The sequence below is a fragment of the Equus caballus genome, chromosome 8 (genome assembly GCF_041296265.1).
Source record: "Equus caballus isolate H_3958 breed thoroughbred chromosome 8, TB-T2T, whole genome shotgun sequence".
Taxonomy (NCBI): Eukaryota; Metazoa; Chordata; class Mammalia; order Perissodactyla; family Equidae; genus Equus; species Equus caballus.
In genome coordinates, this window is record NC_091691.1 from 5262341 (window position 1) to 5290206 (window position 27866).

At 50.1% G+C, this 27866-nt stretch overlaps 1 protein-coding gene across 17 annotated transcripts in view; it reads right to left on the reverse strand.

Annotated features, from left to right (window-relative positions):
• Positions 1 to 791: 791 nt before the first annotated feature.
• LOC100060608 (immunoglobulin lambda variable 1-40) overlaps positions 792 to 27866 on the reverse strand; it is a 765973-nt gene continuing 738898 nt past the window's right edge. For 8 of the 17 annotated variants that reach the window (XM_070276184.1, XM_070276181.1, XM_070276168.1 and 5 more), the window contains exons 3-4: positions 2779 to 2824; positions 792 to 1281 (exon numbers count right to left, since the gene is read on the reverse strand). In XM_070276184.1, the coding sequence (XP_070132285.1) occupies positions 1233 to 1281; positions 2779 to 2824 (95 nt within the window). In that variant the 3' untranslated portion in view covers positions 792 to 1232. Of the gene's footprint in view, positions 1302 to 2778; positions 2825 to 27866 lie in introns of all 17 variants that reach the window. The other 9 variants (XM_070276174.1, XM_070276179.1, XM_070276175.1 and 6 more) reach the window with 2 other exon arrangements.

Below are 27866 nucleotides of genomic sequence, written 5' to 3' on the forward strand. Positions count from 1 at the left end.
GGTCCCAGCCCCCTCCTGGGTCCCCTTGCCCTGACTGTGACTCAGACCCTTCAGAACACGAACTGAGCTTCCTTGTGCCTCGGCCTCAACCCATTTCCAAGCACCAGTGACCACTACTGTGAGCACTACTGACTTGAAGAGTGTTCCAGGGCCCCCTAAGTTGGTAGGAGAATCCAAAAGGTTGGGGAATTGTCAACCTATGTGATATTACACTGTGTCTCTGCTGCAGGACTTGTCAGTGTCTTCACATAGCCAACGTGCATTGTGAAACTTTGAGAAATGTACTCATGTGATGCATTGTTCAAACCTTTCCACGGCTCCTTGATGATAAGCCACCCAGAAACCCCTCATCTGGTAATTGCTCTCCCACTGGGTCCCTTGATGGAACAGGGAAATTTAACCTCTGTTCCTAAAGAGCAGGGTCTCACTGAGGGGTCTCCTTCCCCTATATTGCTGCCTCTAGCCCACTGCTGCCCTCTTGAGACCCTCCTCATTTCTCCCTGGTCCCCCTCAGGGCCGTCCGCTTCCCCTCTCACTTGGCCCTGCTCCCTTCCCAGAGGGGCAATGACTGCATCCCAGAGGCTGGCACCAAGGACAACTTCCTGCTCTGGGGCATGACTCCCACTGCCACACAGAGCTCACCTGGTCTCTGGGGTGTTGAGTGGGGAATGATGGGAAACAAGATCTTACTTCTTAACTGTCCCTGCTTTTTATGGTTGATTCTTATACTCAGAATCTTATACTCAGAATCTTATACACAGCCAGACATAGAATGCACATCAGAGACGTCAGATGATAAATGATTAGGTCTTTATTGAGGAGGGTGTGAGACCTGCCTGGGCTGAGTTGATGCTGGGTGGGGTCTCAGGAGTACAGTGGAGAGCTGGGAAGGGGTGTCTGGGTGGGGAAGGCCCTTCCTGATTGTCCTGGGGGGGTCCCATGAGTGGCGGGGCTCAGGGACCTAAGAACACTCTGAGGGGGACAGTTTCTTCTCCACGGTTTTCCCTTGGTGCGTGACCTGGCAGCTGACGCTGCTGGACGATTTCCACTGGGCGGGGGTCAGCGTCAGGTAGCTGCTAGCCGCGTACTTGCCATTGCTCTGTTTCGAGGGCTTGGTGGTCTGGACTCCCTGGCTGATGGCGGCGCCATTTACCTTCCAGCTCACCGTCAAGTCGCTGGGGGAGAAGTCACTGATGAGACACACCACTGTGGCCTTGTTGGCGCTGAGCTCCTCAGAGGAGGGCGGGAAGAGAGAGACCGAGGGTGCAGACGTGGGACCACCTGTGTGGACAGAGGAGGGGCTGTGAGATGCAGCAGAAGAGTCGGGGTGATGGGCGGTACCCCCGCTCTACAGAGTCATGACTTTTCCCATGGTGGCTGTGCCTGTTCACCCAGGGGACCCTCCTTTCTTTCCTTCCTTCCCTTTCCACTCAGCCCCTGACAGCACACAGCCCCCTGCCCTCCCAGAAGCCCTTCCAAGTCCCCTCTCCCAGGGGACCTGGTCACGCGCTCCATCTGCAGCCTAGGTCTCCCCACGTGTAAGCAGGGCAGGCTGTCCTCCCTCCTCCTGGTCTGGAGTCTGAGTCTGGAACCCGGCCCCAACCTCCTGAGCTCTCAGCCCAGCACCAGGCCCACCTCTCTCATTCTTCTGGAGCCCGGGCGGCTCCTCTGTGAACTGGGCTCTCCACGCAGCCTGCCAGGACAATCCTGACAGCCTGTGAGCAGGTCCCAGCCTGAGCCTGGCGCACAGTGGGGCCTGGAGCCTCCTCTACCCTCGGGTGCTCGGCTCTGCCTCAGCCGGGCCTCAGCTCTCCCAGCAAGGGCTGGGTCCTCCCAGCCAAAGCCCCAGGGCTCCTCCGCGGCTCTACCGCTGTCCCTGTCCCTAGGGCCATGACTGCAGGCCCCTTCAACTGGCTGAGTCCTTGGGGCCGCTTCCTCCAAAGGACAGGCACAGTAGCCCCCACAGCCACCCAGCACCTCTGAGGTCTCCTGATTTTACGAGGCAGCCACATAGCTCTGAGCCCCCCATTTACTCCCCTATTTGTCATCTCCTGAGTCCAACGTTCCTTCTGAGGGAGGTGCGAGTCTGACCCTTGGACAGGTGAGACCCTGAGGCCTGGGTTATGGGGACCCAGGGTCGGATAAGCCTCTGCCCCATGGGGCTCACTCCATTTTCACCACCATCCTGGGAGCACCAGGCTTCCAGTCCCCTCGCCTGTCTCACCCATGGCTCTGTGTCCCTGTGTCCTCATGGCCCAGCAGAGGCCCTGAGAGTTTCAGCCTAGAGGGACCTGGACCTCTGTCTCTGCCCTCCCCTTGGGCTGCCCCTCTGTGACCCTGGAGACTAGAGTCCCAGACTTGTTCCCAGCCTCCTGAGTGGCCTTCCCACCCTGGATGGGCATCGAGCCCTCAGCCCAGACCCTGGGATTCAGGGACTGTCTCCAAGGCTGCCCCAGTGCCCCTTATCAGAATCAGCCTCTGGTGGCTGCCCTAGAAGAGGGAAGAGGCCCCCATTCCTGGGCCAAACCCCCAGCCCAGGCCCCGGGGATCCACTGCATCTGACTGTCAGACTCCGGAGGTGGCTGCTCCCGCCGTTGGAGTCCTTCTTGTCGGTTACCCCAAGACTAACCTGCCTCCCTCAAGCCCCACGGAGAAAGTTGGGGGTCAATCCCAAAGGCTGGGAGAGCAGAGGAGAAGCGGCCCCCAGACAAAGAAAAATGACTTTCCCAAGACAACAGAGGGTTGGGACAGGTTGGGAAAGGTGGTGAAGCCACTTACCCAGGACGCTGAGGTGGGTCCCGCCGCCGAAGATATACCACGGTGACTGAGTCTCAGACCAAAACCCGCCAGGCCAGCACCTGGGGCCTGCTCCTCTGGGGCTGGGCTGAAGCCGGAAGCTGCTGGGCATGACGGGCACAGGGCTGCAGTGGGTGGGGCTTCATCCTGGGGCCAGCAGGTGGGCAGCCGACCCCCTAGAGGCTGGGACACCCCTGGGTGGGCTCATGGCCCTGAGACAACTCCATGCTCAGCCCCCTGTCTGAGGCAAGTGCCAGCCACGACTTGGAGTCACCCAGTGTGTGTCCTCCTTTTCCAAGGCCATCCTGGTCACTATGGAATCCTTAGTGCTTATGGTGATGCTGCAGACAACAGGTGCTCAGCAAATCCTTGAGTGCTTTGTCCCCTCAGGTGGTGTGGCAGAGTGAGTCCTGAGCTGTCTCAGATCTGCCTGACCTCTGCTGGCCTCATTTTAGGGCCTCTGAGTGTTCCTCCCCCACAATTTCCCACGGTCCAGCCAGGTGGGCTTCCTCCTTGGGCCCATGGATACCGAGTTATTCCTGACTCACAGTGCTTCCACATGGAGACCCCTCTTCCTCTGTCTCCAGACATGGAGACACAATTTAATTCTACCTCTTTCATGAAGCCTTCTCTGATCTCTCAGATCGCCATCTTTCTGTCTATCCATCAATCCAGCCAGCCAGCCATCATCTATCCAGTCAACCATCTATCCATCATCCATCATCTGTCGATCCATCCGTCCATCTGTTATCTACCTATCCATCCATCCATCCATCTATTCATCACCTATCCATCCATCCATCACCCGTCCATGCATCGAACAATGGCTCCCAAGCACCTATCTGTGCCAGACACTGTTTCACATGCTGGGACGTGGAGTGGGCCCCTCTAGCTCTCACCTCCAACTTTCTCTGAAACCTCTCAGATCAAGGCCAACAAAGTCCTCATCCTTGTCAAGGTTGAGGTCCCTCCTGACATCTCTGCAAGAGGCCCGTCTTTCTGGTGACTGTCCTCCCCTGGACGCCTGAGGTCGCCCACTGCCCCCTCCCCTGCATGGCTGTTGAACCCCAGACTGCCTCCCGAATCCTGCTCTTCCTGTACTCTGCCACTATTTCTGCCTTTGACCCACACCGTGCACTCCAATGACTGCCCAGGGCCTCCCATCCCTATTTCCAGCCATGACCTCTCTTTTTGGCTCTAGATCCACATACATTCTGCCTCCTAAACACAGCTCTGCTTAACTGCTTTATAGGCACCTCAGACTCAACACGGCCCATTGAAACACCTCACATCTCCTTGCAAACTTGCTCTCCTGCATTGTCCCCACTGCAGCAGGACTCTCTCCAAGCCAGAGGCCTGGAGTCATCCCAGAATGCTTTCCTCTCATGGAATAGCCCTCTGTGTCCTAGACATCCTAGCATAACACAAAAATATCATCAAAATACTTAGAAAAAGAAACACCCAAGTCGCACTCTAAGAGTTTATGATGGCAAGAATCCCTGGGCTTTGCCAAATCTGATTTTACCCCCACGTAGGGTTTATCGAAATTGGAAGATAACCCATTGCACTGGGGCCAGCATTTCTCACCTCAGCAGCAGGACTGGTCAGGGTTGTATTGAAAATGTGCACATAAGATTTTTGAAACAAAATTTAATATAATACTAATATAAATTCAACGCTTGTTTCTGATTTAAAGAAAGCAAACATTCAGTCTTTTCTTAAGTTAATTATCTAAGGAAACTTCCTCAATTCCAAAAAGAGTATCTCCCAAAACTTATAGCACTTTCCCTTTGAAAGGCAAAACCCTCTGAAAGGCCAGGTTGTCCACTCTCACTTTTATCAGTCAACAAAGCCTATGGATTCTAGCCAATAAAACGAGATGAAGGAAAAAGCTATAGGTACCAGGAAAAAAAGAGAGAGAACTGTTCTCGGCAGACTATGTGACAATCTACTTTAAAAACCCCAAGACAATCAGCTAATCAGAACTAATAGAAGAGTTAAATAAAGTGACTGAATACAAGACAGACACACAAAATTCAATTGGCTACCCTTCTACACAAGCAGTGACCATTTAGGACATGAAATTGGGGGAAAATTTACAACTTCACTAAAAATTATGTTAAAAACCTTGGGAATAAACTTAACACAAAATATGCAAGATTCGCCTGAATAAAATAGAAAGCAACTTGACTAACGGACATGATAAAAAAGTGAGTGACTGAGGAGAAGATCATGTTCCCAGATAAAAATGATGAGCACTGTAAAGATGTCAATTCTTCTCAAATTAATCGATATAGTCTATGAAATCACAAACACAACACCAAAAAAATGAATTTTGAAAATTGGTGAACTGATTCTAAAGTTCAACAGTAAGAATAATGATGGAGGATAGTCTCGAATATTTTGAAAAAGAATAATAACGACGGGTGCTTCTCCTACCAGATAGCAAACATACCGTAAAGCTAAAATAATTAAAACAGGGTATAACGGATGTGGGAATAGATCACAGACAAATAGAATCACAGACAGTGATAAATCAATAATTTAGTATTTGATAAAAATTGCATTTATAGTCAACAAATATGTGACAACTGGCTTTCCATTTGGAAAATAAATAAGGTTACATTCTTACCTACGCAAAAATAAACTCTGGGTGAAGTAAAAACAAACACCAAAATAATTACAGTACCAAAACAGAATAGAAAAAGGATCTTATAATATTGAAATAAAGATGCCTCTCCTATGCATGGCACAGATGGCAGAAACCATAAAGAAAAAGTTAAACCAAACTGAACTGACACATAAAAATTAAAAACGGCCTATGGTGAAAGACCCCATAAACAAAAGCATCAAACAGACTAGAGCAAAATATTCAACTGAATGGAAAAACAGGCAAGATGATGACCAGTAAATTGACAGAAGAAATAAAATCAGTCCATAAAAATATGAAAAGAAAATAAGTTTCATCAATGATCAAATAAACAATTAAACAACAAACATACTCTCATGTTTGCTCATCAGATGGGCAAAAGAAAAACCAAATTAACGATATCACATTATTGGCAAAGATGTAGAAGAACAGTCACTGTCATTCACTGTAGTGAATATCAAATTGGAATAGTCGTTTGGGAGAGCACTTGGATACTACCTATGGAAACTCCAAAAGCACGTTCTGTGATCCAGCAATTCCACTTTGAGGCGTGTATCCTATGGAAATACATAAGTGCACTTTTACATGCACATACAACACATGTACACACATGTGGGGATTTCCATTGCAGTATCACTTGTAATTTATATTTTTACATGGCAACAACCTAAAGGTCCATTAATAGGGGAATGCTTAAATATATTCTGGTTCATCCAAACTTTGAAATCTTACAAAGCCATTACAAGACATACGGACTGATAATAGAAAATGTCAATAACAGATTGTTTAAAAGCTAGCTGCAGGATAATATACAGAGTATAATTCCATTTTTGAAAAATACAATACCAACACAAGCTAGATGTGTGTGTTTTCAGGGACATCAACACACAGGCAAAGGGCTGGAAATGCATAGACCAATCCGACAGTGGTCAACTCTAGAGAATGGGTTTTAGGGTAAGACGTGATGGATCGGTAAGCGGAAATACTCGATTTTTACTTTATATACTTCCATCTCTAATCTTTTTCTTTTACAAGTACATGATATTCTTATATTAAAAATCATTTTAGAAGATAAAAATAAAATATATCTTCTTGTGAACATTTTCATAACTACAGAAAAGTATAAAGCAAAAATTAAAATTAGGTGAAACCACCCCAGCCAAAGACACATCATTGACATTTTTCTCCATTTTCGGACAGGCTTTTGCAAATGCACACACACGTTAAAAACTCAATCTCAGAAACATAATTTTGGATGTTTGTGTAAGATTCTTTATGATGGATGCTCCATACAGTATTTAGTCACACCTTTTCTGCTGGATATTTAGGTTATTTCCAGTTTTCTCCCATCGTTAATATTGTTGACCTAGTCATTCTTATTTGTAAACTTTTGGTTACATCTTTATTACTTTTCCTCCTCAGGAAGAATTCCTAGAAGCGGAATCACACAATTTAAATAGATACACTTTCTTGCATGACTTGCTGCGTATTGCTGAAATGGTTGTACACTTTAGACTTCTACAGACAGCTCACGAGAGTGACCGTTCCTGCCATCAACCCCCTGGTCCCGTCGCTTTGAATTCACTCGCCAGTTTCACAGGCGATCTTGGTACCTGGTGGCTGTGTGAGCAGCCCTCCCTCCCTGTCCCCGAGGCGCGGGCGTTGGCGGCTGCCCCTTCTCCATCCTCTAATCTGGCCTCACACCAGTCTCCTATCTGAAGCCATTTTTCCAAAACACGAATACGACTCTGACAATCCCCTACTTTAATCCCTCAAGGATTCCTTCTGGGCACCAGGATAAAAGACTACGCTCCAAGATCCGCAGCTGCGGTCCGCACCCGCCTGCTCTCCCCCGTGCCAGAAGCCCCCTGCCGCGCCTGCGCACCTCACTCCTGGGTTGGCCTGGGCTGCTCCCTTGTCCGGAGCGCCTCCGTCCCGCTCCCCTCCATCTGTAAGACCAGACTGGGCAGCCCCCCGCCCAGCTTTCTGCTCCTAAGATGGCCCAGGGGTCTGTCCCCACGCCTGGACATGACCTCCATGGTTCAGGCCCACCCTCTCTGCGTCGCCAGGCTTGGCCCCAGTAAACATTTAGGAAGAGCTGAGGCGTCCAGGTCCTTGGGAGGAGACCAAGCTAAGCCCTTGCTCCCTTCTCTGGAGGCCTTGCAGACCACTCCTTCTCTGGGGCCATTTTGTTAAACAGGCCATGATGATGTGGTCACAGTATTCAGTCCTGGGACTTCTTACAGTCCTGGGACAGTGCCCACATACTGTGTAACCTTGGGCAGGTCGCCTCACCTCTCTGGGCTCTTCTATCCTCATTGGTAAGATGGGGATGACTGTGGGCCCTGCCTTGTGGGGCCACTGAGAGGGAGATTCTGTCTCGAAAATTAGTGCCTGGTGGGCATGTCGTGCCCCCTCCTCCCTGTTTCTGCCCTGCCTGGAGGGCCAGGCTGAGACAAGGGAGGCTCTGGCTTTGGGTACAGAATTTAAGGGGTGCTGAAAACTCAGTCACCAAGATAAATAATATTTTAATACAATATTAAAAACTGAAAATCAATGCAAACAAGTCCACGCCAGACAAAATGTCCCCATGTTAAATCAAGCCCGTGCCTGCCCAGGCTCTTCCTCTGGGCTGATTCTCCCTTTTGGCCCCTCTCCCCTCACTGCGGAGCTCCCTTTCAGTTGTGCACTCCTGGCTCCCATCAAAGGGAACCTGTGCACCCCCATCCCTCCAGTGACTCCTCCGGCCCTTACCTGTCTCACAGTCTCCACAGGCTGGATGGGCTGCTTCCTGTTGGGGGTCCTGCCCCGTGGTGCTGCCTTCGGGGCAGGAGGCCGTGGGCGCCCATGGCTGGGCCTAGCTGCATGAGGGGCCTGCATTGCCTAGGGCCAGGGTTCTGCCTCCCTGGGGCCTCATGGACCACTTGGCATGTCTCAGGCCTCATCTGCCCTCAGGGTCAAAGGCATCTCTGGCCGACTTGCTGCATGGGCTCCCTGGACAGGGTGTCAGCAGATGCCCCCACCCCGGCATCCCTCTTACTGGCAGTGGCCATGCCAGTGTGCCCTGGCCTGTGTGGCCCTGTCTTCTGCCTGGGCCATCTCTGGTCCCTGCCCCAGTGCCCGGCCCCCTCCAGGGCCCATGGCTGTTACCTCTGGGGAGCTCTTTCAGGGGCATCTGCCAACTGCTGTCCTGTGGTTGGGATCCCAAGTTCAGTCCCCTCCCACTGAAGCCGGCCCCCCTGGCCCCGCCCTTGGGGCCCTGGGTGGGGCACAGCCGCTCCTGCCCTCCTATCCTCAGGGCACCCTGGGTCTGTGAAGCATCCTGGGGCCTGGAGGGGCTGTGGAGGGCAGTCAAGCAATCAGTGGGTCAGCAGTGGCTGAGGCCTGAGTTCCTCAGGGTGGGGCTGAGGCTGGGGCTTCTCTTCTGACCAGTCCCCCAGGCTGGCCCCCTGTACACTCCACTCTGGCCAGTGGATCCTGGCCCTTCCTTGGCTTGTTTGGCCAAGCCTGGCCAGTTCCCCTCTGGTCATCTTCTCACTCAGCTTCTCAGCCAGGCAAGGGCCCTGCAGGGAGTGAGTCTATATCCCTCACTCAAGGAGTGACGTCAAGCTCGTGAATGTTGAAAACCATCCAGACCTCGGTCACTTCTGGGCCTCAGTTTCCCTATCTGTGAACGGGGAGAGCTCCTCTGCAGCAGGGAGCTCATGAGGATGAACGAGACCGTGTGCCTGCTAAGCATGGGCACATGGCAGGTGTCAAGGGCATTCCGGTTCCTTTTCCACCCTCCTCCTACTTCGAGGTTCAGAGCAACTCTTGGCGTGACCTTGGGGCAAGTGTCCTTGTTTTCCAGGTGAGAGAACTAAGGCCCAGAGAAGATGAATGCAGGGCTCAAGGGTGTTCTGGAGTCGGGTGCGGGGTGTGAGGTGAGTTAGAATCTAGGAGGGAGCTCATCTTTTGCATTTCTAGCCTCCGTCCATGTGGAAGGCTCGTGCTTTGCTTCCAAGGAGCCAAGATTTGGGTTCTGCTGGGCAGGAGCGCAGGAGGGGTAGGCTGCACAGGTGCTTTGGGGATGGGGTCCCTTTTGAAGCCCAGGAATATAATATATAACACGATGATGAGAGCGATGCTTTTTATCTAGCACTGACAAGGGGCTGGATGCAGGCTGAGCTAAGATTGTCTCCCCTTTGAAGATAAGAAAATTGATGTTCAAGCAGAGTGCGTACTTCCTTGATGCCATGGAGCCAAGGAGCCTGGCTTTTGCATGGCTCCAGGGCAGGCTTGTTGATAATGGGTCCCTGGGGTGTCACACTGCTGGGTGTATGGGAGAACTCAAAGCAGCAGGTTGCAAGTTCTTGCCTGTCACACCCACGACCCACACTTTTGCTTTCTAGTTGCCCTTTCGGCCACAGGATCTTTAACACATCCGCTCAAGTCCAGCTCTGCAGCCCTCTGGGGCTCCCAGTTTTCTGTTTTACTCACTCTAAAACGGGTCTCCCAAAGTGACTTTCCGGGAGGCCCTTTAAGAGTTGTCTGGCCCGTGATTTGAGTCAGATAATCCTTAATTTTCCTGCCACATTTGGTGAAAATCAGCCCAGCCCTTTTCATGGGATACAGTGACAGACAAATAGCCTGGAACTTCATTTCACTGATATAGACAATGATTGTGGGAGACATTCGTCTACGGATCTCAGGGTTTCTGCATGTCCCCCGAGCAAAGGCACTGATATCCTTTGTTTTGGACCATATTTTCAAGGATGTTTGTGTAGTAACATCTTGGAAGGTGGAGATAGCATCTTCTGCTGAAGCCAAACATACTTACTGTACAGTTTAAAAGATTTGGGGCCCTCGAACTTGGATGTGCACATGTCACCTGGCCCTCTTTGCATCACCCTCTGTGGCTCAGAGTACAGGTCCAAGAAGGTGCTGATACTCCGGCTACTGCTGTTGCTGTGAGTAGTAAACTGGCCTTTGTCTCTTCCCCAGAAGTCTTGTGTCTTCTGTCAGCAACCACGAAACTGTGGCAGGCTTACTTTTCAGCTTGCAAGTAGGATAAAAATCCCAGACCTTTCACCGTTCTTGATAATGAAGATAATGAGGAGGAAGAAAGAAATGAAGTTGATGATGGTGATCACCACTTAATGGTCTGCACAAACTCATCAGAGCAGCTTTCAAGGAACTCCAGGCCAGATCTTTCCACTCCGCAAATCTGCTTGGGCAACTTGTGAGGGCCAGGCCCAGTGCTGAGGGCTGGATCACACAACACACATCTCCCTGCGCTAGAAGATGGGCAAGGTACTGAACAGGAATGGGGTGTGGGCACCCTAACAGAGGTCATGCAGGGTACAAGGGAGCTCCCGGGAGGCCCCTGACCCAGTCCAGCTTCTCCCTGTTTCAGTGCTTGGCCCACTTCTGCCTCTGACCTTGGGCTCCTTGCACCTTGGGGACTGGAGTAGGGTCCACCCCAGGGGTCCAGGCTGAAGCTGCGCCCTCCCAGCACTCCTGTGTGAGTGTGATGCTCATATACTGCCCAGGGTCTAGAAGCTGTGGTTTCCCCGGGACAGCCCCAGGTCTCAGGGAGAAGAAGGGGGCTGTCCCGAAACTCTGTGACACCAGCTGCCTGCCCTCACCTCCCCTGTCGCCGACTCTGCACCTGTACCTGCACCTGCCACAGCCTCTGGGCAGATGCCACCACAGACCACATCCTCCTGTGGTGGCCGCAGTCGGAAATCCGGGTCTGGCTGGACCCCAGGGACCCTTGAGGGATGGCTTGGGCTTTCCCAGCTGTGCAGCTGCAGCTCTGGCCTGCCGAGGCCTGCCCCCACCTCCTTCCTGACCGAGATGTGCTGAGGGCTGGACTCAGGCAGGGCCAGAGATGTTTGTGTCCAGCATTTCCACTTGGTGGACCCTCTGCTCAGGGCCCCTGGCTCCTCAGCATCCTGTCCCAGCCCTTCTCTCCTGGAGCCGAGGGTTGTGTCCATGTCCAGTCACTTCTACTCCATGTCAGACGGTGCCCCTGCCTCCTGCTGGTCAGTCCCCTGTCCACTCTCCATCCCACAGGCCCCAGAGACTCCTCCTGTGGCCACATGGAGTCCTCCCTCCCAAGCCCAGGTCTCCCCATCTCTCTGCTCCCCATCAATCCCAAACTCAAGCCGGCTGAGCCTTCTCATCTCATCTCGAGCGTCTCATTGTTGGGGCCTGGGGGACCTGAGGGGGAGGGTGATGCAGTATCCATCTGGGGATATGACAAAGTTCTGGAATCTCTGAGTCCTCAGAGTCAGGTCTGGCTCTGTGGCTCTTGAGACCCTCTGAGGGGTCCCCAGGAACCCTGAAGACCTCAGCTCCTCTGCTGATCCGAAGGTGCAGCCCCCTCTCCCCCAGCTCTCCTCCAGCAAGTGGGGAGAGAAGCCTGCTACTTCTGTAGATGTCATGGACCCACCAACCTGGTGGGGATCTTTTATTGATGAGGCAACTGAGGCACAGAGAGGGAGACTGTCTTTCCTAAGATATACAGCAACTTGGTGTAAAATACCAGCCAGAGACCTGGGAGGATCAGCCTTTCCAGACATGGGGTGGAGCCAGACAGGAACTGGAGGGTGGGGCTTTGGAAAATGTCAGTGTTTTTAACCTCTCTGTCTCCCAATTCGGCGGCCTGGAGCTCAGCCCGAAGGAGAGAGTCCAGCAGGGGGCAGCAGAGACCAGCAGTAGAGAGAGGCGGCACCGCAGAAAAGGCTGTAGCTCAGAAGCGGGGCTGGGGGATGGGGGAGGGCTCCACGGGTGGGAGCAGAAGGGGGAATGCAGGGGCAGCCTCTGGTTCGGCATCTTCCTTGGCACCCACCTCACCCCTGGAACTGGGGCCCGGCCCGGGGGGAGGCGAGTGAGGCAAGGATCCCACTTGATCCTGACTTTGTTATTTTATTCGTCATAAACTCTTTTGCATGAATTTCGATTCCAAAAAATATTGCATTAAGTATTATTTACCTTGATTACTGAGTTTTGGGGCACTCCCTTAAATTTTGCATGCAAGGAGAATGTCTTACTTGCCTCACTCTAGTCCTGACCGTGTCTGGAACTCCGGGAAACGTGTTAACTCCAGCACGGAGGAAGCGGGGCAGCGCTGGAGTGGGCGTGGCCAGCGCCCTGCAGTTCCTGCCTCACCTGACCAGGTGTGTTAACATGTGCATCGCAGAATCTTATTTTCCAGGTCCTTTCCGAAGCCTTGGGTTGACACCTGGGAGGGGTACACTCCCATCACGAGGAGACCCTGTGTGGCAGTTGGTGGCTTTGTAGCAGCCACCGCTCCTTTAACAGTTCCACCGGCAGCCATGAGCCTAGTTGATCCTGGTCCAGACCAGCAAGCCCTTAGAGGGTGCTCCAGTCTCCCTCACTACATTCATAGGGAACCCTCCATCTTGATGGCTACCAAAACTAGCGGGATTTATATTCCATTCTTATTTCATTATTCCTAGAAGCCAACACACCCTCGCATTTATTTGTAAGTATACATGGCATACAATAGTAGCTATTGCCTTGTATGTTGCAAATTAAATGAGAAATAGTCTAGGGGCTTACCTTGTTTTAAAAAAGTTATTATAAAATAGATAAATGATCACATAAGATCTACGTCATTGTAATGTTGACTATTTCTGATGATCTCACCAAACACATCCTTTAATTTTCTCAATATTATTTCTAAAAATATCCATTAATGTGTTTAGTTGTATTGACAAACAGAGTCAGACAGTTTCTAACAGAAGACATCGAATAGTACATTTGACAGTGAGGACTGGCTTTGTCAGTTAGATTGCACGGTGGGGCTTTTCCATAGATTGAGTAATTCAAATTGGCAGCCCCAAGTCTTGAGGAGAAATATACTTAAAGCACATGATAAGATGAAGGCTTTTTTTTCAAAAGATATTGTATTGGCGAAGAGGCGCTACAATTACAGATACTTTAATTTCTCCCAGTCTTTGAAATATATCATCCTACACAAGGGTTCTCTTAGTGAAGGAGTAACCGATTTTACTAGTAAGTTCTGATTAAGTCTTCCTGGTGCATATCTCAGAAACCGAGAAAGTGGGTGACCGGTGGCTGGGTGACACCTCTCTGCAGGTGACTCTCCTGGTGGAGGGAGAGCTGACTCTGGGAGAGAGCCAGCTTGCGGGAGGTTTATTAGGGAGAGTGCTGGAACCAACCCCTGTTCAAGGGATGGGTCAGGGGCAGGATGGCAGCAGGATGGCCAAGGGAGGAATCAGCTGCAGTCCAGGCTCATTCTGAGAGACTACACGGGAGCTCTGCTGCTGGGATGTCACTTCCCGGCTCTCCCTGGTGGGCTGAGGGGCCAGACCTTCGGGATCTCACATCCATCAGGCTTTGGACTCTAACTGCGCAGGGCAGGAGCTTGGCACGGCACCAGGGGGCTCTCTTTATCAAGGGAGCTGACCATTGAAGGCAGGGCTATCTGCTGGTGGCTCTCCCAGCAGATGGGGCAATAAGCCTTTCCTTTTAGAAGGGGTCTGGTGGTGCATCAAACTGGCCACCACACAAACCCTCTGCCTCATCTGTCTGTGTCACCACGAGTTACTGCGAACTGCTCCCAGTGGCATGGTAGGTGGCACAGTAATAGTCAGCCTCGTCCTCGGCTTCAGCCCTGCTGATGGTCAGGGTGACCGTGTTCCTAGAGTTGGAGGCTGAGAATCAGTCAGGGATCCCTGAAGGCCTTTTGCTGCTGTCATAGGTGACTAGCATAGGGGCCTGGCCTGGCTTATGCTGGGACCAGTAAGTGTATTTATTTCCAATGTTATTTCCCCCACGGGTGATCCTGGCCATCTGTCCCAGAGCCGCCGATGCTGAGGTTGGCTGCGTCAGCTCGTAGGAGGCCATGGAGCCTGCAAGAGAGAAAAGGAGAGGTGGGCTAGAAGGTGAAGGACCCACTCCCAGGAGATCCGCCCTGCCCTGGCCTGGATTGAGCTCCAGGGACTCTAAGGGCCCGAGGGCCTCTTCCCATCACTCAGCCCCAGTGGCCCGTGAGCCTGGCTGCTGGGTGGATCTTTGGAACAAATGAGGAATCATCCCCTTCCTCTGGGCAGGTGCAGCCCCTCAGGGCTCACACAGAGCCAGTGAGCACAGCACAGGGATTTCACCCTCACCGGCCCTCATCTTGCAGCAGGATCATCAGCATCCTGCCCCCACAGGCAGTGCCCTGCTGAGCTCAGAGTCAGGGCCAGGTTTGGGCCAGAGCCCCGGGGCTGGGGGTAGGTGTGGGCCTGGGTGCAGCACCTGTGCAGTAAGTGAGGAGGCAAAGGAGGAGAGGGATCTTGGCCATGGTGGAGATGCCCTGATTCTGCTCCCTGAGGCCTGAGGCTGGGCAGGTTTCCTCCCAGGCCTCTCTTATCCCCCTGCTGGAGAGAACTGCTGGGTATGCAAATCAGCCAGGACTCAGGGGCTGCTGCTTGTGGAGGATTGTGGTTTTAGAGAAGGGCTGGGCCCCAAGGGACACAGAGAGGGGAGGGGTGGCCCCTGTAGACCCCACACTCAGCCCAGTGAGTTCTCCTCCACCTGCTGGTCCCATAGTCTGGGCCTGCCATCTCTACCACAGACTGTGTCCTGGCTTTGCTCCTGGGCTGGCCAGGCTGTGGCAAAGCTCAGAGGTAGGAGTCTGTGTGATTTTCTAAAGGATCTGAAGTCACTGCCCCTGGGGTGATCCTCAGGCCTGTTATGGAGGTGGCTGGAGAGTCACAGTGCTGATGCTGGATTATCCTGGGACCCAGGCCATTCCCCTGTCTGATTCTTGTTCAAAGAGGAGGTGATTAATTTTGGCCCAGGATTCTAGAGTATCCAGTCCATAAACATTTTGGGGTGACGTTCACATTTTGGTCGAGTCCCAGCTCTACCTTTGGAAACTTTGCAAACTAAGTCCCCTCTGACCTCCAGGTCCCCAGTGCAGTGACCTGCTCATCCCCTCTCTACAGGTGGCACTATGAGGCTTTAGATAGGTACGGGGCCACCCTAGACACAGGTCCTGAGTGGTAGAGCCAAGGATAAACCTCCCCCCCGTCAGGTACACATGGAGTTCTGGAGCATCCACTGACGTAAGTCAGTCAACGACACTGTCATCAGCTGATGTCTTCCTGGCCCTGCAACTCAGAGCCGCAGAATCTGAAGGATCCCCAGTTGGTTACAAATGGACCCAACGTGTCAACATGGTCCTACCAGGCACAATGAACACAGTCCTCTCTTGTGGAACTTTTGCAAAATTTTCCATAACCTTAGGTTTCAAGGAATCCAGGCTGAGAAAAGATGGATTGGAGAGAACAGAGAAGGAAATGTTGGTGTTTGAATCTTGAGGATCCTGTATGTTAACAATTCTTCAGTTCTAGGAGAAGTTGTTGTGAAGCTGGGGAAATAAGACTAAAGACTGGAGAGAAGATCATTGTTAATTTTCTCAGTGTTATAAAGAGCTTGTGCTTTGAAGAGCAGTAAGAATCAGTCTATATCTTTGAAGTGGGGGAGGTATAGAGAAGTAGATAGATAATAGATCAATGAAAGTTAGATGAATAGAGAGATAGAAGTCCAAATGGCAAATGTAAGCAGAGCTGCATCCAGGTACAGGGTATGTGGGAGCTCATTACACAATTCTTTCAACTTTTTTGTATGTACAAATGTTATACAATTAAACTAGTTGGACTTCTGAAAAGAGAGAAAAGCTGAGAGTAAAGAAACCCCAGGGAACAGGGTACTCATGCTCTGGTATCAGACATCCCTCCAGGCAGACTCCCTCAGCCCCGACCAGCAGAGATGCTCCCCTTGTTCCTGAACCAGGAAAATGGAGCTGAGGGCTAGGTCCTGGGCTTAGCGTTGAGGGTTACCTGGTGAGCTCCAAGGACAGCAGCCCAGAGTCCAATGATCAAATCCAAACCCAAAAGGGAGGCGGGGTCAACCCCAATAGGGTCAGACCTGCCTGCTGCAGGTGATGGGGCTTTGGGGCCAGTGGGAGGGCAGCAGTGCCAGGAGAAAGTCCCCTGGTGGAACCCAAGGTGGGGTCTGTACTTCCTCCATAGTATATGGAAAATCTTAGGGTTTGAAGAAGCCAGGGCCCAGCAGGGGCCTCGTGTCCAGTTCTCTGGAGGCTTCACACAGCCAGTGAGAATGTGGGGAACGCCTCATCCAAGAAACCAGATGAGCACAGTCCCTGGGGCTCCACAAGGCTGGTTCTACTCCAGGAAAAGGAATTCCAGCAGGGCTGCCCACGTGAGACATCTCTCTCCTCTCACACATGACACTTGGTTACATCTGGAGACTATGATGAATTTCTACACCTTATGTGTCTAATACAAACCTGCCCACAGCCCCCAATCCTGTCATTTCTCCTCAGGATAAACTGAGGCCCTAAGAGGACAGAGGACCTGCTCAGAGTCTCCCAGCCATGGAGGGGCCGGGCCAGGATCAGAGAGGACGCCTGAACCTAAGACTTGACCTACAGCAGCTCAGAAGGCAGATGACAGTGAGGGCCCAGCCAGGGTAGGGAGGTTTGCGTCCTACTTCACCCTCTGTCTGTGTCACCGTGAGTCACTGGAAGCTGCTCCCACTGCCATCAGCTACAGCACAGTAATAGTCAGCCTCATCCTCGGCCTGGGCCCCGCTGATGGTCAGGGTGGCCATGTTCCCAGAGTTGGAGCTTGAGAATCTGTCAGGGATCCGAGAGTGTCGGCTGCTGTCTCTATGGATGAGTAGCACAGGGGCCTGGTCTGGCTTCTGCTGGTACCAGTAAGCATTTTTCCTTCCAATGTTGTTTCCCCCACGGGTGATCCGGGCTGTCTCTCCCAGGGCCACTGACACTGTGGATGTCTGTCTCAGCTCATAGGTGGCCACAGAGCCTGCAAGAGAGAAAAAAGAAGTGGGTTTCAACCTGTGGGTCTCACCCCAGGAGATCCAGTGCTGGCCTGGCCTAAGTTCCAGGGACTCTGTGGACACGCAGGATGTCTCCTGACCCCCATCACTCTCAGCCTCAGTGGCCCATAAGCCCGGCTGGTGGATGAAGCCTTTGAACAGACGGTAGCCTCCCCTTCCTCTGGGCAGGTGCAGTCCCTCAGGGCCCACACAGAGCCTGTGCGCACAGTGCAGGGATTTCAGCCCCGCCAGCCTCTCATCCTGCAGCAGGTTCATGAGCATCCTGCCCCCACAGGCAGTGCCCTGCTGAGATCAGAGTCAGGGCCAGGCTTGTCCCAGAGCCCTGGGGCTGGGGGTGGATGAGAGCCTGGGTGCAGTACCTGTGCAGTTAGTGAGGAGGCTGAGGAGGAGAGGGGTCCAGGCCGTGGTGGAGGTACCCCAATTCTGCTCCCTGAGGCTGAGCAGGTTTCCTCCCAGGCCTCTCTAATCCCCTTGCTGGAGAGAGCTGCTGGGTATGCACATCAGCCAGGGCTCAGGGGCTGCTGCTTGTGGAGGATTGTGCTTTGATAGAAGGGCTGGGCCCCAAGGGACACAGAGAGGGGAGGGGTGGCCCCTACAGACCCCACCCACAGCTCAGGGCTTTCTCCTTCATCTACTCGTCCCGTAGTCTGGGACCAACATGTCCACCCAGATTGTGTCCTGGACTTACTCTTGGGCTGGCCTACAAGTCTCACAGGTGAATCTGTCTCTATTTTATGAACCCATCAGAGAATGTTAACTATAGAGGTGACCACATGAGACTTGGGTCAGTGCAGTGCAGTGTCCTTGCCCTGATCACAGTTTGTGAGCATCAGAACCTGAATATAGTTCTTCCCTTGCCAAGTGCACCTGGAGTTTGTAGGAGCCGTTGAGGTGCTGTAAGTTCTGTCTTTGAGGAGATCTCCTGGGGCAGGTCATAGGGACTGTGCCTCAGTATCCCCAGTGTGTGCTCAGTGCAAGGGACAGATCCAGTGCTTGAGGGAGGTTTGACAGTGATGGTGTTTTAGCAGGAATGGAGAGAAATGAAGTACCTGGATCTGTGCCAGAGAAATAGGCAAATTCTTATAAGATCCAGATCTGAGAGTCTCAGAGTCAGAATTCTTCGTCAGTGCCAAGTTGATATTGATGGAAAAGAATGTCAGGTCAAGGTTACTAACCTCCCTGTATGTTAGAGCCCCTCATTCCCAGGGCCCCCAACTCCAGGAGGCTGTACCGTATGACTCTGCTGCCTCCTGGTGGCTTCTCCCCTCTGGTTGCAGGAGGTGCTGTGGCCTTGTCTGTCAGGGGTAGATTCAGAAGCCATCACTCAGGTCTATGCAGGTTTCTTCAGATCAACTTTGGTCTGGCACACATTCCAGTCCTGGGAATTCAGCATGAGCAGGACACAGCCTCTGCTCTCAGGAGCGTCCATCTCCTGAGTGAGGCAGTATAGTGGACGCACTGGGTTTGCAGACAAAGCCAACAGTCCCCATCAACTTCTACCTGGACATTGACTTTTATATTTATTTAAAATCAGATGCTTGCTCTGCTCAGGTCCGTCTCATCCAGGGTTGACCATGAGGCCCAGTGCTGGGCCATGGGCTGTAAGGGATAGTCGGCTGGAGTTCTCAGGGAACTTTTGCTCTTGTGAAGGAAAGATACAGACTGAATTCATGCAGCACCTTTTTTTTCTGAATATGGGTGTGATAGCTGGAGTTGCAGCAGCCACCGTGAGGTCTCATGGCAACTAGAATGAAAGCAAGGTCATCATCATGGGGATGGTGGAACAGAAAGGGAAGAAGTTCCCAGGTTTCACGGAATTGGTGAGCATCTGGAAAACAACAACCATGTTACTTCAGACTCACATTTGCAGGATTAAAATAAGGTCCCAGCTGTTCATGCCTGTTTTCATGTGTGTATTCTTGCTGTAAACAGCATCTTTGGCTAATTAGTGAAATAATGAACACAAATACACCTGTTAGTAAAAATGATGAGAGGGAAAGAATTGTACAGTGGTAGGTACTATGCACATAATTAGTACAGATCTAGACAGAAAAGCGTAGGCAGATCATTTTATAATCAGAGGTTGAGGGACCCCCTGAAGAGATAACTCTGGACCTGCTCCCAGGAAGGAATGAGGACGCAAGTAACAAGAGTGAGTGTGGGAAGAACTGAGTCAGTGCTTGTGGGGAAGATTCTGGTGTGTTCCAGGATCTGAAAGAGCCTTGGCCAACCTGAGGGCATCTGGGATTCAAAACATGGTTCAGATCCAGCGTAATTTCTTATAAATTAAGAGTTTGGGGGCAGGGGCGATGTGTAGTCAGGTGTGGCAAAGGGGAATTTCCATGTAATAAATCAGGTTATTTGCAGCTGCTCAGGAGGTGACGATGCCAATGCAACAGAGACAAGTTTGACGCAGGTGGGTTCAGACCACCCCTTGGTCCTCCCAGGTGACCTGGGGGCTCAAGACATTCAGGAGAGTGGCTCCTAATCCCTCTCCCCTCCCCAGTACCCAGAATGCAGCCAAGCCAGGTGTGCCTCTAGTTCTAAACCACCTGTCTACTGTCTCGAGTGGGTGACCAGTCACTGCTTTCCCTAAATTTCTACAGATTTGCTGATGTGACTGGGAGCACAGAATTTGAGCAGTGCCCTTGACACGGAAGGAAGGGGCTGAGAGAGGCAGTGACAGTCTCAAGGTCACTTGGGGATGAAGAGAGAAGTGGGATGTCTCATGCCCCAAATAATAACCTCTTCTGAGAATGAGTCAGGGCTAGGAGAGGGGGTGTGGGAAAGTTGTCACCAAATTTTGGGGTTTCTCATGTATGTAAAGTCTTCCTGTGAGTTCTTCCAGCTGCCTGTGGGGGCCCTGCTGCACCTGGATCTGGGGCCAGTCAGGTTCTTGGGAGGGCTGCCAGCTCCCTGCTCCCTTTGGGGCTGATCAGAAACCCCAAGGACAACATACTCCAGATTAGAAGCACCTAGAGCAGACTTTTCTTGATCTTTATTCTGGAAGAATCCTGGAGTTATTGCTTCGCTCCTAGGGATCTGGTGCATAAAATATTGTTCATTGACTGCTCATGGTCCATTGGCATGACACGTTAATTGTACATTTAATAATCCAACTATAATTGTCAATACTTTTTGGACAGTAAGTGATTTTTTTTCCTATATATGGTCCCCATCTCTCAAATTAGACATCAGCTCTCATGCAGGACAGGAATGCACTTGGAGGTCACTTCTGGTATTTCTTTTCAAAAAATTCCACGCTCGACACTTGTATTTCCACTGTGAACATTTCCCCTGCGAAGCCTCTGTCTTTCCCTGTGTAGCAGGACATCTATGTGCCCGTTGTCCAGGTGGTCACATGTTTATTAAACATTCTCCAGGGAATGGTCTTTGTGTGTAAAGTTCACTATTTTTGTAGGTTGTCCAGAACTTTCCTTATTGTACCTGTAAGAGTTTGGACGCTGGCTGTTTGTGAGGAAAGCCATGCGTTGTAAGGATGTCAGGATTTTCTTCCTTTACAGGAAGGTGAGTCATATCCAGCCAAGGATTGATGGGCCAATAGCCTTCCCGACACAGCCCAGTTCCACCCAGGACCTTGTTTCAGATGAAGACCAAGCTTTTGGTATAAGTGGGATGTGTAACTGTGAAGAGTCGGGTAGTAAATTGAAACGGAACAGGTTTTCTTGATGGTCCCATCATTTACAACACCTACACATGTTACACCATGATATTGGTGAAATGCCTTCAATCATCAGTTTGGATAGAAAAGCAGTTTTTTACATAAAACCTTCTCACCACTTGCCTCCTGTCTTCAATGCATGGACCTTCTCATTTCTCTCCTGCTCCTCATACAGACGCCATCCCCACTGCATGGTGGCATCACTAGGTCCTCACGAACCATTGATTCTTGCTGTCCTGGGCAAGACCTCCTGCCATTAATTAACTTGCTCCCTGAGACTCTCTCTCAAGGTCACTTTGTAAACACAACCTTTCCTTTGTTTGTTTTGAGACTTCAAAGCCATTGAAAATTGTCATCATCTGTACTTGTGAAATGGCTGTGATTGGTATTTATTTGTGCTCCTTCCATGGCTGCATTTCTGGGATGTTTTCCACAAAAGGTGTGCCATGGGATATGATGCTTGGAGTCACCAGCCTGGGTAGTTAACACCTGAGATGAATACATTTCGCTGTACCCTGGACACCGTCCCTCCTCACATTCGTGCACTGAACATAATGAGAGTCTGCAGTTCACCATCAGCCTAATCAGGATTGCTCTTACGCCCAGACCCAAACCTCTCCCTCCTCACACCTCATCTGCAGAAATCACCAATTTAGACAACAGACGTGTTTGTAGAACACAAACACAAATAAAATACAAAATAGACAGACATAATATATTATCAAGGGAGAAGGCGGGAGAACATGTGAAACTTCCCAGTCCCGGTCACTTCTCCCCAACGTGATTCCTGTTTACAACATGTGCATGGATGGGGTGGGGGCTGGGCATGAGATGCAGCACGGGAAAACTCTGTCTGTAAAGTTGCATGTTCATCCCTTCAATTGCCTATCTGCTCAGTGGACCTTGTCCACTTCTTTAGTCCCTGACAGGACCGTCATCAGCCTCCTTCTCCCCTTCTCTGCAATTCAGTGCCCTGCAGTGATGAGCGATCCTACTGTGAGCACCAGAAACTTAAAATGAACTCAACAGGTGAACATGGTCCTATTGTGTACAATGAACATAGTTCTTTCTTGTGGAAATTTTAAAAAAGTTCTGGACCCTCAGTTTCAATGGAATCTTAGTTGAGAAACACCAGATCAGAAACAACTGACAACCAAATGTGAGGGTGTGAATCTTCAGGATGCTGTTCAGGTAAAAAGCTAAACAGCTACAATAGACATTCCTGTGCAACGGGGAAAAAGTGACTATGGACCAGGAAAGCATTCTTGTTAATATTCTCAAATATGAGAACAATGTGGGACTTAATAGAAAAATATGTGTTTTTATATATCTGTGGACAGAAAGGAGAGAGAGAGAGAGATACAATAGAGTCCAATGTTCCCAGTGTTGTGCCCAGGAAGAGGATATATGAGTGTTCACTATACTACTCTTTCAAATTTTGTGTATGCACGAAAGTACGAAAATTAAACTAGTTGGGCCACTGAAGAAAGGGAGAGATTGAGAGACAAAATAAACCCCAGTGAGTCTGCGTTTGTGGTCTGGTAAAAGACAGCCCTGCAGGCAGCACCCCAGCCATGCAGAGCAGGGACCCCCTGATGCCTGCAGCCATGTAAAATGTAGGGGAGGAGCAGGTCTGAGCCTTGGCATGGAGGGTTTCCTGGTGAGCTCCAAAGAGAGCAATCTAGAGCCATGGTCAAATCCAAACCCAACAGGGACACGGGGTCAACCTCAATAGTGTGGGTGTTGATGGGCCTTTGGGGGCAGTGGGAGGACAGCGCAGCCACAAGAAAGTCTCCAGGTGGGATCCAAGGTGGTGTCCACACTTTCTCTGCATTTTCTGTGAAATCTCAGCGTAGGAAGGGCCCTGGCACCAGCAGGGGCTTGGGCAACCTGTTCATATGTAGGTGATGCCTCTTGCAGAAAATTAGATGAGAGCCAGCCCCTGGGGCCTCCTCTGGGCTGGTTCTACCCAAGGAGAAGTGGGACTCCAGCAGGACTGGCCATCTGACACAGCTATCCTTTCCTCTGTGACACATTATTACATCTGGGGCTCATGTGATGTATCACAACTTCCTACACCTTTCTTGTCTGCTCCAACCCTACACAGTCTCCACAGCTCAGCCCAGCACCACACTCAATTTTTCATCACAATAAACAAAGGCTTAAGAAGACAGAGTAGCTGCTCAGACTCTCCGAACCCTGGAGGGGCCAGGCCAGGACCAGGGAAGATGTCTGAGTTTAAGGTCTGACCTACAGCTGCTCAGAGGGTGGGTGACAGTGAGGGCTAGGTCAGGGAGGGCAAGTTAGTGTCCTATTTCCCCATATGTCCTTGTCACTGTGAGTCACTGCAAACTGCTCCCACTGCCATGGTCTGTACAACAGTAGTAGTCAGCCTCATGCTTTGTGGCCATGTTCCCTGACTTGGAGCCAGATAACTGGTCAGGCACCTCTGGGAGTTGGTAGCTATTATTAAAGGTCACCAGCACAGAGAACTGGCTTGACTTCTGCTGGGACAAGATGCATATTTATCCCCCACGTTATTTCCAGAGCAGGTGATTGTGGCCAACTGTCCCAGGGCCACTGACATTGACAGAAGTTGCCTCAGCTCATAGGAAGCCACAGAGCCTTAAGAGAGGAGAGGAGAGGAGAGGGGACTTGAGGTTGAAATGCCCAAACCCAGGAGTCCCACCCTGAGGCTGTGCCTCGGCTGAGCTCAGGGTTTGGGACAGGCCCAGCTCGGAGTCCTGTGGGAGCTGAGCCTGTGGGGAGGGCCTGGGGGGCAGCACCTGTGCAGATGAGGAAGGGGAGCAGAAGAAGGGTCCAGGCCATGTTGTAGATGTTCAGAGCTCTGCCTCTCGTGAGACCACACAACTGGGCTGGGCTCCCCCAAGCCCTGTACTGCCCCAGGGCAGAGCCCTCCCAGTTATGGGCCTCCATTGACTCCCTGAGGAGGCTGTTTGATGTTTTGAGAGGAGGCAAGTCCCAAGAGAAAAAGAAGGGAGAGACTCTCCCCTTTAGCCTACACTCTCAGCTCCCAAAACTCCTCCTCCTGGGTTCAGGAGACTCTGTCACAACTTCAGGGCCTTCATGGAGGTTTCTACATGACTCATCCTGTGATAATCATCACTAGTTCAGCCTCCGTTCTAGCCTTTGTTCCATGTCTGCTGTGCCCAGGGTCAGCTGAGAAAGGATCTGCTCCTCCCATGAGGCAGGGAGGCCCTGTCCGTGGTGCTGACCCAAGCCCTGTGCTCTAGGAGGACCACAGGGTGAGATATGTGTAGCTGAGGTCCTATGTTCTCAAGACTCTGCTCAATTCCCCCTCCATCTATTTCTAGCTGTGAGGACTCTGAGACCTGGACTGTGACCTCCACAGTGCTGAGAGCAGAGAGCACTGGAGGAGGAGCCCAGGAGCAGGTTCGGTTCTGCCACCAGCACTGACTGACAATGTTGGGTTACTCATGTGACTGAAGGTCACTCAGAGTTGTTATTTAAGGAAAACTTGTCATATGCCAACACTCTGAGGCATGCCCCACACACATTGTGCCATTTCTCCTTCACAGCAACTCTGAGCAGCGGTGAGTGTTCAGATCCCTATGGCATGGATGACGCCCTAACCCTGGACAAAGGTTGACTCGCTCAGAGTCCTAGAGTCACGAATTGCAGAATCCTAATCATTTCTGCCTTATGTATTACACATAGACGTTTTATAGACCAATTGACTATGTTCAGTTGACTACGTTCTGACACAGTGTCATTTTTGTTCCCTCTGTGTGACCAGTGGTTGGCATACAAATGGCCCATAGGAGGGGCTCAAAATTTATCAGTGGGATAAATATATCAAAGCAACATGTAACATGTGAGATTCTTTCAAATGTAAGTTATGGTTATAATCAGAATGCCTTCATTTACCCCACACAGAGACATGTATTAAGAAGTTATCTAACTAATTATTTAATCACATCAACAAATGTTTAGTGATACCCAGGGGAAACTGTTTTAAATAAGTTGTGAGAACTCTGCTCAAGAGAAGGACAATTAGATAGAAAAAAAAGCAAATAGAGAAATCAACTATGGCAGCTGCATCTGCATCTTGTGGAGACCCCCAGGGGACTGTGTGCTCACTAAGTCTCAGATGCTCTGGTCTTGGTCACCGTGGAAACTCTCACTTCTTCCTGTTTGTCTCCCCAAGTCCTTCCTGGGCCACCTGGGTCTTGAGGCCTAACTGTCCTGCCCTCGTCAACTGAACTTGATTCAGATTCTAGACCCTGCAATGAGGTGGGGAAATGTTTAAAAAAAGACTTTTTTACAAGCCACATGGTTGTTAGGTTGGGGAGGGGTGATGTCCCAGTGGGACATCCAGATAGAGACAGGTGGTTCCTGCTCTTTCCTTGATCTCACTCAGCCCCAGTTCATCTGGACTTCCCTACTTTCTCACACGTCATGCTCTCTTATGTCTTCTAGTGTCTATGTTTTCCTCTCTCTGACTGAAACCCTCCCTGTGACCCTCTCCTTACTAAAGCCTGAGTCCTAGTCATCCTTTCATTCTATGTCCATAGCACTTGATTAGGAAATGTTCTCTCAACAGCAGAACATTCAGAAACACAGAATTATACTCGTTTATCATTTACCAGTATCCTCACGTTGGGTGTGGTGCATCCAGATTCTTTGCATTGGAATAAACCCTCCATCCTATCTCTGCATTTCCAATCTCACCTGTTTGATTTTGTAATAGGACTAGAAACATAACAAGCAACGTTTGCTGCATGAAAACATTGTGACTCTTGAGAAAATCACAACTTTTGTCCTCATTCTATTAATATGGTGCACTCCATCAACTGATTTCCTGGTGTTAAATCAACCTTACATTCCTGCTATAAATACCATATAGTCATGGAGTATATTCCTTTTTCCAAGTTGCTTGGTTAGGTTTTCTTTTATTTTGTGGAGGATTTTTGTGTCTATATCCCTAAGAGTTATTGATGTATAGTTGCTTTTTTTCCTTGTGACATCTTTATCCAGTTTTGGTATCAGAGTTATAATGACCTCATAGAATGATCTGGTAGACGTTCTTTCCCCTTCTACTTTTTGGAAGAGATTGTGAATAATTGGTAGCAATTCTTCCCTAAAGAATGGATGGCATTCTCCAGTGAAAATATTCTATGCCTTGTCCTTTCTTTGTGGGTAGTTTGTGGTTACTGGTTTAATCCCTTTCCTTGTTGCAGTTTTCTATTTTGTATTGAGTCAATTTCAAGAAGCTCTGTCTTTCTGGGAATTTGTAAATTTTATCTAATTTCTTTGGCATGTAATTGTTCATAGTATTCCCTCACAACCTTAAATTCCTGTTTTATTTCTGTAATATCAGTAGTAATGGCTCCTCTTTACTTCCTGATTTTAGTAATTTGTCTTTTTTAAAAGAAATGATAAACCTAGCTAAAGTTTTGTCAATATCGTTGAAGTTTTAAAATATCAAACTTTCAGTTTTGTTGACATTGTTGTCTAGTGTTTTTCTATTTTCTCCTTAATTTCATCTCTATCTTTATCATTCGCTTCCTTCTTCCTGCTTTTCTTTCAGTTTGCTCTTCTTTTTATAGTATCTCAGGGTGAAATGATGCATTATTTATCTGCGATCACTTATATATTTTATATATGGTGCTTCTAAAGCAGTGTTAGTAGATCAATGAATACCTGTGTGTATGTGCATACATTAACACTTAATGTTTAATCTTTCCTCTACCCTCATGAGAACATGGAATACAGTTATAGTAATTGATTTTGCATCCTTGTCTATAAGTTACATCCTTTGGTCAACTCCAGGGCCAATTTAGATTAATTGGGTTTGTACTTATTATAGCTCTTATTTTTCTGTTTCTTTGCAAGAAATTTTTGACAGGATGACAGGTATTGTGAATTTTTTTCTTGTGGGGTCCTGGATACTTTGTATTTCTCTCCACGGTTTTTCTTAAAATTTTTTTTTTTGATTAAGTAAAGTTTCTTGGGCACAGGTCCATCCTTTCTCAACTTGCTTGTGCACATTCTTAGGTGGCAGCAGAGCAGCCTTTAGTTTGGGGCTAATGTTCCCCATGACTGAGGTGAGTTCTCCTGACTAGTCAACCTGATGCCTTAACTAGGATCTTTTCCCCCTGACTGGGGAACAAGCACTACGTGACTGTGTGAGTGTGAGCCCTGTGGAATGTTCCTCCAGTGTCTCTGGGTGGTTCTTTCCTCAAATTCATGCAGTTTCCTCCCACATGTGACTCATCAGTCCCCTTAGGAATATGTGCAGAATTCCAGGGTTGTCCCTCTGTGCAGATTTCTCCTCTTCCATATGCTTCCCTCTAGACTTTTGTTTTCTTTTATGCCTCCCTAGAAGCAACTGTGACGTGGAGAGTTGCATGCATAGGATTTGGGGTGTTGTCTCTGGAATGAAGCATGGAGGAAAGACTAGGCCTAACTGCAATGTACTTACAGTTGAAGACTCAGCTGGGAGGCCCTTCAAGGTGATCCTGAACTCAGGGTGGACCTTGTGGTCTTGGCATCAGGCAGTCATTGGACCTGAGTTGCACTCAGAAAGGGGTATAACCTAGGAAGAGGAAATTCTGTGTAGACAGTGGCTCATCCCAGTGACAACACAGCTATGAGCAGCCAGGGGCTCCCAGCAATGGTGGGTGGGTGTGTCATGCCACAAGTGGGCACCTAGATGGACACCATAGCATCCATGGCATAATGTGTTCCACTCAGAATTCCAGATGCCTTGTGGGCCCGGGGCGTCAGAGTACCAGCTGAATCTCAGCAATTCTGGGGCCTAACCCAGGACACGTGGACCAAGGAGTG